Source organism: Dipodomys merriami, unplaced genomic scaffold (genome assembly GCF_024711535.1).
Source record: "Dipodomys merriami isolate MVZ:Mamm:240054 unplaced genomic scaffold, mDipMer1.0.p SCAF_502, whole genome shotgun sequence".
Classification (NCBI taxonomy): domain Eukaryota; kingdom Metazoa; phylum Chordata; class Mammalia; order Rodentia; family Heteromyidae; genus Dipodomys; species Dipodomys merriami.
Genome location: NW_027206072.1, coordinates 242,694 through 258,496, shown reverse-complemented (window position 1 = coordinate 258,496; position 15,803 = coordinate 242,694). Strand labels below are relative to the sequence as shown.

The following is a 15,803-nucleotide window of genomic DNA, read 5'->3' as shown; positions in this document are numbered from 1 at the left end:
TGCATGCCGCATGCAGGGTACACTCATGAGATCTGCCTCCGAACTCAACTCCCACAGCTCATGTGTTAGGATTCCCGCTGGAAGGACACCTCTGCCAACAAGTAACCTTCACCATACACCAGTAGATAGGCCTTATTAAACATGGACACTTCTCATTGTTTCTGTGATCTGTGTCAAGAGTGTCACAACTAAGGAAAGAAATCAGGCATGATTCCTAGTGCACCCAAAACACTCAGAATTGTGTACTCCACAAACGCATAGTAACATAAACTGCAGATAGTCACTGATTCCGAAGGGTTCTAGCTAAAACTTGACCAAAGACGAGGCCTACATGAAAAAAACAAAAAAAAGCTCAGAGCCACCAAAAGTTAGAAGCTAGACATACTATTTGCCACCTATATTTCCAACACAGACATTGATATCCTGAAGTACTGCCATATCAAAATCTAAAAACATGCAGCTGGCTTTGGCAGAACAAGTGCGTAACACGTGGATTTCAGCCTTTCATCACCTACTTGACTGACGGCAGCAGGAAACAGCAGCCAAAGAAGGCAGAAATGGGCTGTGAAGAGTCACGAAAAGAACTTACCCATGTCTAAGCAGAGATGGAAGTGAAGCAGTTCAGTTATGAGAAGCGCTACAGGATTAAAACAGCCAATGGCATATCAACCTGGAATAGCAGTGAAGGTTCAAAATGGTATTAAGCAAAACAAGGACACCATCCCTGCCCATCACCTGACGCCCCCGAAATCACAGCCCGGAGCTGAGTGGCTCTGATGGGTAAGATCCCCTGATAATTGTCTATAGGTATGCTACTTCTCTAACAGGAACTACCGGAATAAGATTGGTAACACTGAACCACCCTGATACACCCCTACTCTTGCACATCCCATTTACTTAGGCAACTATATCACATACACACACAATCTCTGAAACATCTTTTTATTAAACAGCAAAGCAGAAATGCAACACAATTTTAAATATTTGTAAAATTAGGTCACAAAAGGGATGCAAAATGTTTGCAGTATGACTATTACATCTTCATATAGTTAAAGTCATTCATCAAATCTTAATACTAACACATAAGATTATCCCATGATTAAAGTAGTTCAAATCTAATAACCATAAGCTATATTAGTGGATCTCTTTTCCTAGTATAATATCTTAATATTACCTCTGATATTGATTCCTTTACCAAATGGAATCTATGAACTAAATTTTTAGAAATTGTTAAAAGAATGAGTAAAATTCTACAAACCAATTAGTTGAATTTACAGAGATAAAAATACTGAGCTTACCAATTATTATACATATAAAATTCTCTCATTCATGATTCTAATACTAGTACACTCTTCAAGGAATTTGGTAACAGTTAATTGACTAGGTACAACAAATAAACCTTGCAACCAAGTCCTAGAGCTGGAATAGCATAGCATGTGGCATATGTAAGATCAGTCAAACTTAACCCATTTTCATATATTTATATATATATTCCCTGGAAGATCTGTGCCAGAGACAATACAAATCTGGAGTGAAAACATTTGGAGTAGGTTGCTACTTTTATCACATTATTTTTTACCTATTTCTATTTATTCCTCCCAGATTTTCTACTTCTAATCGATATATAACCAAAATTCTTATCTTTTCAGATAGCAAGTGGGTTATTGGTGCAAAAGCAAGTTGGTTTTTTGTTTTTAAACAAATCTCAATTTGATAAATTTGGTTTCTAATTAAAATCCTCTTTATAGCCCAAATCTGTTTTCAATGGTTAAAGAGAAACCATCATCAGTCCTATCTTATTACTAGAAAGTACAACTGACAAACTTTAGGCAAGGTTTTGGTTAACTTCAGGACTTACAGATCAAGTTACTGTCAGGCGATTACTACTCAAAGTACTTTTACAAATGTGAAACTATCTTGACTTAGGAGAAGGGAAATGGGGAGGATGAGGCAGATGGAGGAGAGGCACACAATGGCGGACAGGTACATACATAAAGCTGTGCATTCAGTATGATTTTGGTCACATTTTCACAACATGGTTATTTTCTTGTATATCTTACTAAGTAAGCGTGTAGTAAAAGACATTGCTAAGCCTATATATCAAAGCAAATTCAATAAAACATTCATCTTCAAGTTTCATAAATATATGCAATTCTAATTATAAAGTCTCTACAATACATCTGCACATTTTCTTAGACTAACATAATACACAGACTCATGGAAGTCTCCTGTTAAGTAGTTAATTTTGCCTAGATTTGACACTTTCATAAATATTCAATGAAGCCACAAACAAAGGTACTGTAACTTTTGGAATCTACCCAAGTTTTAAAGGGGGGAGAGAGGAAGGGAGGGGGAAGGGATGGAGAGAAGGAAAGGGAGAAAGAGAGGGAGGGAGAAGCAGCAATTCCGTCAATGAGAAGGGAACTCAATCCCTTACTTTCTTTTGCTTTTCGTGTCAGTTGTTTGGAAAACACTAGAAGCAGACATGAGGTTTTCTATATATTGTCCAAGAACTTGGTTTTCTGATTTTAGCTTCAGGTTTTCTTCCTTAACTGCATCTACTCTTGCTGAGAGATCTATATAAAAAAGAAGAATGCCAACATCAATAAAATGATGGCAATGACTCTATATTACAAAGTGCTTATAACTCATTCAGAGGGAGATCACAATTCTGTTTTTCTGTCTTTAGTTTCAGATCAGAAAGGTTGCAGCAAGCGGAGGGAACACTGTAAACCAGTAGACACTGATCACTTAAAAAAGAGAGTTACCATTCATGCTATGTAGCTACCTCTTAAAAATGAGAAAGTAGATTTCTTAAAAGGTACAAATGCCTAAGCAACATGAGCTGTGAAGTCTTTATTATAAAGTGTGTATCTAAATAAGTAGTTGGCTAGCACAAGTGAACTCATGTACTGGATATAAGCAAAAAAGTTTCCAAGCAATGCAGTCATTTTGTATCAAAGACACAGGTCCTAATGCTCAAATTGTAAAAAATGACCTCCAGCAATATATACTGGCAATAAGGGCCAAGCAGTGCTCTAGAGGATAAATAAAAGAAACACGGTGGGTGTGGGCATGAGTGCACAGCCAGGGGGCCCAGCATGGTCAGGAGCAAGCATAAATCCACAGTGTACTGACAGTGGACAGTGGCCTCAGGAAGTAAACGGTAGACAAAGGTCAAGAGTCCTAAGCAGCACAAGAGAAGCCGCTCTAGTCAGGCAACCGCTCTGCTAAGGGGAATCTGATGAGATGACAGGAAATGCAACCAGGGAAGAAAATCAATGCAGGGGGACGAGAGCTGCTCCTGAGCACGGACAGCCGGCAGGGCAAGTGGGCAACAGTCTGAGGGGGGAGGCACGAGGCTGACCAATGGTCTGGGAAGTCACACACGCTGCCTCTCCAACGGGAAGCAATGGAAAGGTATAGTAACGGAACTTCTCACCAAAAAATGCAACCTCAATTTCATTAAGCATCCACAACAGGTAGGTTGTAATATGAAATGCAGGGCATGTAGAAAGTGAAGAAAAGACCAGAGCACTCAGATCAAGCCCCTTTCATCTCTGAGGTTAGTATGTTCCTTGCACTCTCATACAAGCTTGATCATGGTAGACACGGCTACCTGAGGGCCAGTTCCTATGGAAGATAGCATCATGTGAGAGGCAGGGGAATAGTGTCTGACCTTCTTGAGGCCTCGCTGTCCTTTGAAAGCGCCAGCCAGAGCTACATGTGGGAGGAAAAGGCAAGGAGGGGGAAACTACTGAAGTGAGGGTTTAAAAAAATACACAGACTAACAAAATTAGGCAACATAAATGCTTACAGTTTCAGTTAGCTGGACATCATTCATGAAAACTACAAAATGCACACTAACCTTCAAGTGTGTGTTGGAGTTCCAACACTTGATTAATAAGTCGTGTTTTTTCCTCCAGTTCCACCTGATTTTCAGCATCAACTGCTGGAATGAAAAGGTTCAGATTCACTGTTAATTATCATTAGGCATCACTTGTGGAGAGTAGCATGTAAATGTCTGTCCAACCATTTTATAGTCATTATCTTTGTTGACTTGTACAGATGTCTGTGAAGTTATATTGAGACATTAAAAATGAGGACACACCATGTAAAAAGTAAAATATGATTTGCCAAAGCTGAGTGCCAGTGGCTCATGCCTATTGTACTTCTAGCCACTTGAGAGGCTGAGAACAGAAGGATCACAGTTCAAGGCCAGCCTCACCCCCAACCCACAGCTGGAGGCAGTGGTGCATGCCTGTCATCCCAAGCTACAAGGGAGATTAGATGAGATGGGGGAACCAGGTTCTAGGCTACCACAACAGAAAAGTGTCCATAGAAAAGGAAGCGGGATGAGGTTGTGTGCGCCTGTGATCACAGCACAGGCAGGAAGCCTACGGAAAGGTAGATGGAGGCTCAGGCATATGCTCAGGCAGGAAGCAAGGCCCCAGCCTAGAAATAACTAGTGAAAAACAGGGCTGGAAACATGTCACAAAGCCCAAGGCCCTGAGTTTGAACTCCCAAAACAGCAGTGAAGGCCTGAAGTAGCATTGGCTCCTTTCTAAGACCAGACGGCACGTTAGTACATACATCAGCCAACACCTCACCTCTGAAGACTATTTCTGTGCCTGGGGCATTGTATATGGAGGCAGAGGCATCCACAGCCCAGAACCCAGGGAGGAGAGAACTCACCATCCATGTCAGCATTCATCATCCTGGGCACTGAACTGCGCCTCGGACAGAAAAATCCTGATGAATGGTCTGTAACAAGAAAAAGTAGCACAGACGAATTATAACAAAATAAGCTTCCTTCAAAAGATGATCTAACCAGGGCTGGGAAGGTGGCTCAGTGGTAGAGCGCTTGCCTGCATGCCTGAGGCCCTGGGTTCAATTCCTCAGCACCACATAAGCAGAAAAAGCTGGAGGTGGCACTGTGGCTCAAGTGGTAGAGCGCTAGCCTTGAGTTGAAGAGCTGAGGAACAGCGCTCAGGCCCAAAGTACAGGCCCCATGACAGGCAAAAAAAAAAAAAAAGAAGATGATCTACCAAACCATGGGGCCAAGAACCCTTTCCACCTGCTTTACTGCTTCTGGGGGGGAAAATATGGGCAAAAGATTATAAATGGTACAGTTTACAAAAGAAGTGCTAAGGAAAGAAAACATTGAGCTTTTTGTTAAGTATCTAAAATTAAGTATTTTTTTTCTTTTCTTTTTTGGTACCAGTCCTGGGGCTTGAACTCAGGGCCAGGGTGCAGTCCCTGGGCCTTCATGCTTAAGGCTAGTACACTACCACTTGAGGCACAACTCCACTTCCAGCTTTTTGTTTGTTACCTGGAGATAAGAGTTTCACAGGCTTTCCTGCCTGAGCTGGCTTCAAATTGTGATCCTTAATCTCAGCCTCTCGAGTAACTAGGATTATAAGCATGTGCCACCAGGGCCTGGCTTATTTAATTATTTTAAAAGGTATGCAGCCAGGCACTGGTGGCTCACACCTATAATCCTAGCTACTCAGGAGGCCGAGATCTGAGGATCGCAGTTCAAAGCCAGCCCAGGCAGGAAAGTCAATGTGCCTCTTATCTCCAATAAACCACTAGAAAACCAGAAGTGGGCTGTGGCTCAAGCAGTGCTCCCTTTGAGCTGAAGAGCGCAGGGACAGCGACCAGGCCCAGAGTTCAAGCCCCTCAACCTACAAAAAAAAAAAAGGATGCAAAAGATTAAATGCTATTGGAAGCTGGGTCTGCAGCTCAGAGGGTCTACAGTTCATATCTAGCGTGAATGAGTCCCTGTGCCCAATTCCCAGCACAAAGAAAAAAGGATAAAATGCTAGCAAAAAATTATGGAAAAACAAAAACATAAATATTGCACACAAACGTTAAAATGTGACAAAATTCATAAAAACATTAAAAAATTTTACAGAATTTTACTATTAGGAATTTGGACTAAGGACAATTATAAAGCCAAATGTTATATAACACATAAAAGTCACTACTTCAATCTTATTCAGAACTCTATCAGAAACAAATGACCATTCAGTCATGGAACAATACAGTTCCAACTTAAAATGCAGTGACTACTCAATAATAATTACTATTGTTATAATACCAAAGAATCCTTATAGAATTTCATATTGACTAAACTAAGTTACGTAAAACATACACAAGTATTAAAGGGGAACACAGCAGTCAGGCCTGGTCACGCATGCCTGTAATCCCAGCATTTGAGAGGCTGAGGCTAGCCTGGACTATATAGCAAGACCCTATCTCAATAAACAAGCCAACAAACGAACAACAGAGAAAGAGAGAAAAAGAAAATAAAAAAAAAGTTCTTTAACTACAGATGATTATAGGAAGACAAATGTTTTCAAAATATTCATTATTATTTCACATTACTGTTTACATTTTTATAAATAAAACTTTAAAATAGTAGATATGTGAAACACTATGATGAAATAACCAAAAAAAAAGTCTATTTCTCATCTGGTTGTGATTAAATCAAGACAAGTTGCAATGTACCTAAATATTTCATTATTTCCATGAAAGTAACCGAGCAATGTAGTTGACTAGAACATTTCTATGACACGTGTTTTGTTCTGCTATTAACAGCCATTTCCAAATGTGTGGAGAATGTACCAAGTGTGCTGGACTGTTACTGAAAACAGGTTTGCCAACCAGTGTACTTGGAACTAAAGCAATCAAGATCCATTTCATCAACTTTCTTCCAAAAAGTATTCAGTGAGCACACAACACAAAGCACTGGAAGCCAGACCTGATGACCTGATACTAGATCGAGAATCCAGAGAGGAATCAGCCCCTCATGGCTCGGCTCCTGCTTCCTTCCAGTGATGTCATTTGGGCCATATAGCAGACACAATGCCGTGTCCAAGCCTAAGAACTGCCCCTGGGTAGGCCCTCCCTCATCTTTACAAAGCATTATCAAAGAAGCAAATATGAATGGAATCCAAGTCTCCCAACATAACGTTATCTCACATAACGAATCTACACAGTCCTCTGGCAGCTCCCCTTTTCCACAAAGCACCACAAGCCACCCCCTCCACCTGGTTTCCATGGTTTCAAGTCTCAGGTTCTCTGCATCTCAGCAAAAGTACTCAGGAGACTGAGATCTGAGGACTGCAGTTCAAAGCCAGCCCAGGCAGGAAGTCTGTGAAACCCTTATTTCCAATTAAGCGCCAACAAAGCCAGAAGTGGAGGTGTGGCTCAAGTGGTAGAGTGCTAGTCTTGAGCAAAAATTAATGAGCTCAGGGACAGTGCCCAGGCCCTAAATTCAAGCCCCAGGACCTACACATACATACACACATGCACAAAAGTATGTATCAGTACACACCAAAAAAAGATCTGTAAACTTATTGCACTGTTTGAAGGTCAAGCTTCAAAAATCACTCCTTTCCATTTAGTTTTTTAAAAAACTGATACAAAAAGATATATTCTTGTTGAATACAATGTCAAATACATTTACCTAGTTACCATACGCATTACCTTACAGCTATTTTGTTCCTGGTGAGGGCGACACTTTACTGTACACTGAGGAAGAGAACGGCTGTCCCCAATCCTCATACCACTCACACCAGTTCAAGGACTGACCTGGCTTAAGCAAGTCCAGCAAAGAAAACAAGTCTATCAACCTGCACGGTCATGGAGCAGTGCAGAACAGACTGCAACCCGCTAATGCCTGCTTCCAAGGGGCCACCAGGGCAGCCCTGCCCACCTGTACAAGGTGGTCCTATGCAGAGCTGTGGCTGGCCCAAAGCATTGCTGCTGCCTCTCCACAAGCAGCAATTTTCTTCGATTGTTATCTGATTAAACAAACTTAAGATGCTACTCCTGTATATATTCAGAGTCTTTCATAGTTTCAGAGAAATGAACTTATGGTAACAGAACAAAGGTGGAGTATGGAGTCAAGAGGTGGAGTATGGAGTGAAAGTATGTTCAACATGAATTGACTTTCTTTCCAAATAGGACAACTGTTAAACTGAGCAATGCCTCCATTTGCACTGTGCTGTATGTGCACTTGGTACAAGGTTGAGTCTGTAACAAGGGATCTTTTTGCCTCTAGCCACTATGACATCAGTTCCAAGTCAAATGTGCCCTTACATGTTCATGTAAATTCCCTCTGCTCCCATGCCTACATGAAATCTGACAAGAGAATCCAGACCAAAGCATCTCAAGTGTGGGAACAGTCCAATTAACTTTGAGGTGCGAAGGTTGCTCTGTTTATCCAGTCCTACCTCTGAAATGGACATGACCCAAGGATCCTTTAGTTCAGAACTTCCTTTTTTCCCCCCAAGCTCACAGTAATATGTACCTAGCCTTGAATAATGGAAGAAAATCTGTAATTATTTTTGATCATTTTACACCGAGAAAGCACACCGTATGAAGAGAAAAAAGGACCCGGAAATGTGACAAACGCTAGGACAAGACCCATTTAAATTACCTTTTCCACATCTGCACTCTCAACTACACCTCTACTTTGTTTTGTACTGACGCTTCTCTTAGCTCAGTGGCTGGGTTCAAAGCGACACGGGTGACCTGGGTTCAAATCCCAGCTCTGCTGCTTACATACAAGATGAGGATTCTGGGCTGTCTAACGGGGCTCGGGGCTCGGAGGGCCGTGCGCCTGGTGGAGAACTGAACGGATTAGCCATGCGGGGTACGTGTGTATAGGCTTAGTGCTCCGTATATTTTGGTTTCAATTTGAACCACAAAAAGAATGTTAGAAACGCCACCTGGGTGCAGAGGCCTCATTTTTACAGATCAAGAACCAGGGCCCAAGAGGAGAAGGGCTGACTCAAGTCACAGGAGACCCCCCCCCCGTCTCCCGCCACCCCCTCCCTCCCCGCGCACCTCTGGGCATCCCTCTCCCGCACCCCGCCAAGCTCACTCCGGGCCGGGTCGGCCGCTCCGGCCCCGCTTCCCTCCAGGGTCTGGCCTACATTTGCCCCCCCCTCGCCCCCCCCCACCGGGCTCTCTGTAGTTCTACAGGAGGCGGGCTGCATCGACCCGCCCCAGGCCCGCGTGGATCTTCCGTCCGGGAGTGCGGCAGACCCCGCGAGGCCGGCGGGCAGGCGGGGAGGCCGGCGGGCAGGCGGGGAGGCCGGCGGGCAGGCGGGGAGGCCGGGCAGGCGGGGAGGCCGGGCAGGCGGGGAGGCCGGCGGGCAGGCGGGGAGGCCGGGCAGGCGGGCAGGCCGGGCAGGCGGGGAGGCAGGCGGGGAGGCCGGGCAGGCGGGGAGGCCGGCGGGCAGGCGGGGAGGCCGGGCAGGCGGGGAGGCCGGGCAGGCGGGGAGGCCGGCGGGCAGGCGGGGAGGCCGGCGGGCAGGCGGGGAGGCCGGTGGGCAGGCGGGGAGGCCGGGCAGGCGGGCAGGCGGGGAGGCCGGGCAGGCGGGGAGGCCGGCGGGCAGGCGGGGAGGCCGGCGGGCAGGCGGGGAGGCCGGCGGGCAGGCGGGAGGCGGCTCCGGCCTCCGGCCGAGCCCGCCACACTGTTACATCACAGTCCCGGCGCCCGGCCGCCCGCCCGCCGGGCTCCGGACCCCAACCCCTGCACCCCACAACTGGTCCGCAGGACCCCCGAGGGGAGCTGACCCCCCCTCCAGTCAGCCGTCCCGGCCCCCCACCCTCCGCGGCGGCCCCCGCCCCACCTGCGCGCCCCTCCCTGCATCCGGGTTCCGGAGGGGCAGCCATGGCCATCCAGGCTCCAGGCCCCCTCCCGCCCGGACGGCCCCCAGGGTCCGGCGGCGGGGCGACGCCGGGAGGTCCCGGGATGCCGCCTCCCCGGAGGCCGAGGAGGGAAGGAGAACCGCGGGGACCGGGCCGCGGCCGACCACCCACCGCCAGGCCTCAGGCCGCCCCTCCGGGCCCCAACACCCGCGTCCCCCCCAGGCTCTCGGCGGGACCCAGGCCACCTACCCTGTCACCCCAGCCAGGCCTCCCAGCCCCCGACCACCCTCCCCAACACCCTCCCCTACCTCAGAGGCGCCGGAGGGGCGGGATCCCGAGATCACGCCTCCGGCCGGGGACTCCAGCACCGACTGACACCGGCAGCTCCGCCCTCCTCACCTACCAGGCATGCGCAGGGAGGAGCCCCGCCCCATCCGCCCGGCCCGCCCCGCCCCAGGAGCCACCCATCCAGAGTCTAGGATTCACGCCTGCGCACTGATTAGCTACCGCCCGCCTCAGGCGACCCATTTCCCCGCCAGCCCCTCCTCCGGGGCGCTGGGATTCACCTTTGCCTTAACAAAAGGACACTGGCGCCCAATCAGGATTGAGAGTTTTATGGGCGGGTCCTGCAAAAGCAGCCAATAACAGCACGGAAGCGGGCTGCCCGAGGGAGAGCTGGTCCCTCCCCTGCCAGTGGCTGTCTCCTCCCCTGGAGGCCGGTCGCGGTCCGGACTGCGGGTGGTCAGCTCGGGGGTGGGCCTCTCGGGACAGAGAAGGCCAAAGCTACGCTCCCGTGGGTCCTCAGTGCTCAGAGCAGACCTCGGGACCCGCAGCCCCCGGCTGTCACCGTGATGGCGCCGCTCCCCGACTCTTCAGAACGGAGGGAAACCCTAACGGTGCTGGTTCCACACACAGCCCACGGTGAAGCCGGAGAGGAAGCGGGCTTCCTGCCCGGGGCCCGCGGGGGTGCGCGGGGATCCGCACACCCCCCCCCCCCCGCCCGGCCAGGCCCGGCCCGGCCTTCCCCCCCCCCCCCCGCCCGGCCAGGCCCGCCCCTCCCCCCTCCCCCCCCCCCCGCCCGGCCAGGCCCGGCCTCCCCCCCCCCCCCGCCCGGCCCGGCCCGCCCCTCCCCCCCCCCCCCGCCCGGCCCGGCCCGGCCTTCCCCCCCCCCCCCCCGCCCGGCCCGGCCCGCCCCTCCCCCCCCCCCCGCCCGGCCCGGCCCGGCCTTCCCCCCCCCCCGCCCGGCCAGGCCCGGCCTCCCCCCCCCCCCCGCCCGGCCCGGCCCGCCCCTCCCCCCTCCCCCCCCCCGCCCGGCCAGGCCCGGCCTCCCCCCCCCCCGCCCGGCCCGGCCCGCCCCTCCCCCCTCCCCCCCCCCCGCCCGGCCCGGCCCGCCCCTCCCCCCTCCCCCCCCCCCGCCCGGCCAGGCCCGGCCTTCCCCCCCCCCACCCCCCCGCCCGGCCCGGCCCGCCCGCTGGCCTCTCATACCTGGGGCCAGCTCGGTCTGCCTCCTGCTCTTGGCCTGAATTCCCTTAAAAGCCCGCACACTAAAATGTAAATCTCCACCTGGTGTGTGCGCACTGCACATTTGGCTGGGGCTGCAATCTACGGTTTGAGGGAATTTACTAGAACTCCAACATCACTGTCATCGGAATGCACACAAAAAAGTAGCAAGAATGATGAGACTAGCCTTGAGAAAGGAAGGATTAAAAGTGCCTCACGATTGTGACATACTTGAGTCTCAACGTCCACGAGTTCTTCCCTGGCACAGGACTGATCTGAAAAGAATAACGTTTGATGGCGGCACCGCAGAGCACCGGAGACCTTGTGCTGCTAAAATAATTTTGTACATTTTAGTTGTAAAATACACCTGACATAAAATTGAAGCTCAGTCATATTCAGTGGAGTCACATGGTGGCACAGTCAACCTCCGGAAACATTGTCTCTTCTTCCCAAACGGAACCTCTGCCCCAGTCAACAGGAATCCACAAACATTGGTGCTAGAATTCATTTAAATCAGAATATCAAAATAATTTTTTTTCTTTCTAGACATGGGAGACTTCTGGATTGAAGTCTTTGCGTGACCATGGCTTCTGTAAGGAAGCGCTCTGTGCTGTCTGACAAAGTCTCTCTCTCTTGTCTTAAGTAATCAAGAGGGTTCGAAACACACTGTGAATGTTTTAAGGTGAAATATGTTAAAGGAAGATGTTTTGACAACTTTCAAGTGTAACCAGGTGTGTTCTCATACTTGGAGCTCATTAATCTGCAATTCGCAGTGATTCATCTCATTACTAAAAGTGCTGCCTTTTCTTTGTGTTTATTTAAGCTTCCCTTGAACAGCTCCAGATGAGATTGCAAATGTAGTTGCATCTGTACATCGCCTTTATAATAAGAATTTTTTAAAAAAATTTAAAGCCGTTGCAAAGTCAGGCCCTGGCCGCTCACACCTGTCAGCCTCTCTAGTTAGGAGGCTGAATGGGAGTCAGAAAGGAAGACAGTCAGAGCAGAAAAGTCCATGAGACCCAAAAGCCAGAAGTGACACAAGTGGTAGAGCACCAGCCTTGAGCAAAAAAATGAAAGGACAGTGCCCTGAGTTCAAGCCTTCGTGCCTATACCCAAATAAACAAACAAAAAAGCAGTTGCATATTCTATTCTAATAGAAAATATATTATGAAGAACACAGCTGATGCTCCACACCAGTGGGATGGTGGTGGCGTCTGACCGTCTGGAGGGGAGGCCAGCTAAGAAAATAGGGAGATTTGCCTGGTTTGGTATAAGCAACAGTTAGAACTGAACAGAAAAATCCTATCTTGCTGTCTTAAAATCCTTGCGGGCAGAAAGTCTGTCTTGAAGGCCCGTTATTAAGGCCAGTGCCAGAAATCCAGAAGACTGGTTAAGATTCCGTGCAGTTTCTCAGCTTTATGTCATAAAAGCCCAACATGAGTGCTTGTGGTGTGACACTAGATTTTCACCATTGTCTCGTCTCTAGCTCCTATGATCTTCCTCAAATTATCACTGTTCCCGGTGCCGCCAGTGAGAGGCCAAAAGGAAGTGCTTTTCCGGGTGTGCACGTGTGCATAGCATACCAGGCACACGTGCAACAACTCTGGAGTGACAGCTGGTGGCACCTCAGTGTCATCTCTGTCTCTGAAGCCTCTGAGATACTTGTAAAGGAAAAGACACTGCGAATGCCACAGGGGGCAGTAGATAAGGACTTGTGAGAGCCATGATCAGATTTGTCCTCTTTGACATGGTATAGTGGTGACCTCTAGTGGCCAAATTGCTTCGAAATCAACTTTTAATCTTTCAAAAGTCGGAATAATAATAATAAAATAATAATAATGCAGGCTATTGATGAATAAGAGCTTGATCAACGACTGGCTCTGGTAGCAATTGATTTATTTTTCTTTAATAAAGTTGCATAAACCAAAAAAAAATTAACTTTTACTTCATGTACATAAATTGATTCCGGATTTACTTTATCCTTTACTTAGTAATGTTTTCTACTTAGCAGATGATCTTCGTGCATGTCTGTTTAGGAGATTCGCATTTTCCAAGAATCACAGGACCTCCAAGCTGATTGTAAAAGGCTGCACAATGTGCACCCAGTGGTCTAGAACACCTGTTCTGAGGTACCTAGCCCCCGTGAAGAGGTCGCGTCCTAAAGAGGCCTCGTGTGGGCGCTTTGATAGCTGCAGCTCAGCTTCCAGCCAACAGGCAAGGGTGAGCATCTTTGCTCTGCTGCACCCTACCTGCTGTGACATTTCTAATAGGCCACCACCCTAAGACCCATGGAGAGAGTTTGAAACCATTCCAGATCCAACCTTACTCCTCACATTGTTTTTGTCAGGTATTTATGAGAACAACAACAAAATCACCAACACTCCCATGAAATTGTGTTGGATGATGAACATCCTATCTCCTGATCACATGAGAAGAGAAACATGGACAGCCCTCAGCCACTTTCCAATCACTCATCAAAGGAGTAGCCAGCCTGAGACTCAGACACCCTGGATTTACAATGTGACCCCAGTCGCCCTGAATTTACAGCCTGGCCTCCGAGCCTGGTACAAAGCAGGCACAAATTAACTCACTGTTACATAGATGATTAAATAAAGGAGTATTCAACCTTCCTTGACCCATCACTGTGCCTTATCTCTGATGGAGATCAACTTTGGAGGCTGATTTAGCTGGAGAAAACATATGAATTAAGTGAGAATTTGAATAATTCAAGGCAGCAGGAATAGAATCTGTGCACACTTGATTAAAATGTTGTAGTATCACAAATGTATATTAGAAATTAAAATTATATCTCAAAGATCTGAAGACACCATGTAGCTCTTCCTTATCTCCAAAAATACACCAAGTAATATAATATACACAATAACTTGGAAACGCATGTGTCCATGCTGATATAAATAAGTAGGCCAACTGTTTGACATGAAATGGGATATTATAGTCTCAAAATTTCTCCCCTCACCCCCAACAAAAATCCTTACTAGCTACTAAATGAGTAAACTATGCATTGATAATCAAGGGATCAACGTTGTTTAAGGATAAACAGAAGTTGTATAGCATCTGCTAGGACACAGAGAACACAGTGTCAGGCAGTTTCTCACCAAACTCCTGGATCACAAGGAGACACTAGACAAATGCAAGGACAAGAACACTTAACAAAGTAATAACTATAATCTTCAAAAGTACCAACATACTTGACTTACGAAAGTCAAGTAAAGATTATGGGCTTTGTTCCCAACAGAAGACTAAAATGACATGACCACCAAATGCTAGGTCTGACTCTCAGCCAAGGATTTCAGCAGTAAGGCATACTTCCAAGACGACGGATGAAGCTGGAAAGAGCTTTGAGCATTAGGTAAGATTTGTTAAATAGATGGTGGTCAGGGAGGAGAAAGTCCCTGAGCATAGAAAACCGAAGAATGCTATTCAATTATTCAGTATAAAGGAGAATACTTTTTTTTTAGGAGAATACTTTTGAAGGTAGTTTCACTGTTTGTTTAGTTTGAGATTGTTTTATACAGTAATTATATATAAATTTTAAAAATCACAAAGAAGCTTTTACAGTTACTGCACCTTTCCTCAACCATCTGCCTTCCATGAACTGTGGCTAAATTTCTCACTTTCTATATTTTATATTCCTTACAACAACTTTTCACTAAAAAATGCAGATGTTGTGTGCTGATGGACATGCATGACTGAAGGGCTGGTAATCTTCTCAAAATCAACATCCCCATTAGGATTTTAATACCTTCCTTCCATATGCATTATTTTAGAAAAATTTCTACAGCTGATTGTATTTTTAAAATTGCACAAATACAACACCATGGAAATCTAACCACCTAGGCTCTCCTCACACTAATACACATTTTCCCCAGATTTTCTTCCCTCCCAGTCCATATACATAAATTACTTTTACATGCTTGCAATCTCAGCATAGACACCATTTTTGATTCGACTTGTCCTGTCTGAGCACATCCTAGATTGCTTTAGCATCTCTGGGGCTCTTCGCGCCCTCTGGTTCTGTGATTACATTTTTGAAGCACTGACCCCATAATGTAGCCACAGGACCATACTTCATTATTCAATACCTGCAATGCAGGCACCTTATTGCTTCTGCCTAGTCAGAATAAAGTGGCGGTGCTATCTACCTAGTGGTTTTTAGCTGATGCTTTGTCACTGATAAAGGCTTTGAAGTCACCAAGACCTGGGCTAAAATCCAACATCTGCTTTGAAAAAGTCACTAAGCCATTCTGAGCCTGTTTTCAATCTGAGGAATGGGAATAATCATGCTCTACCATGTTACTGGTGGGGATTTGATGGGACAGCAGGTGTAAGATTGGGTCTTACCCACAGCCTAGCACGCTCCATGTTCTTTGCAAATGCTGTATGATCATCAGTCATCAAAGGCTAAATAATTAGTATGGCCATACTTAAAACAGCTCTCTTAGTTGGACTTGTTATGATGTTTTCTTTTTCTTTTTCTTTTTTTTAAAGGCTGGTAACTGGGCAGTGGTGGCATGCATCTGCAATCCTAGCTACTCAGGAAGCTGAAATCTGAGGATCACAGTTCAAAGCCAGTCAGGGCGGGAAAGTCTCATGAGACTCTTATCTCTAACTAC

The 15,803-nt window shown here is 47.1% G+C and overlaps 1 protein-coding gene across 2 annotated transcripts; it reads right to left on the bottom strand.

The window, feature by feature from the left end:
* Positions 1–2,301: 2,301 nt before the first annotated feature.
* On the bottom strand, positions 2,302–10,084 carry Scoc (short coiled-coil protein). Of its 2 annotated transcripts, XM_069997798.1 has the most exons (4): positions 9,978–10,084; positions 4,696–4,764; positions 3,869–3,949; positions 2,302–2,576 (listed from the first exon to the last, which is right to left on the bottom strand). In XM_069997798.1, the coding sequence occupies exons 2-4, from the start codon at positions 4,715–4,717 to the stop codon at positions 2,434–2,436; spliced, it is 246 nt and encodes an 81-aa protein (XP_069853899.1). In that variant the 5' UTR covers positions 4,718–4,764; positions 9,978–10,084; the 3' UTR covers positions 2,302–2,433. The 2 variants fall into 2 exon arrangements, with proteins under 2 accessions (XP_069853899.1, XP_069853898.1); XM_069997797.1 differs by lacking the exon at positions 9,978–10,084 and having other exon boundaries at positions 3,869–3,952.
* Positions 10,085–15,803: the final 5,719 nt, after the last annotated feature.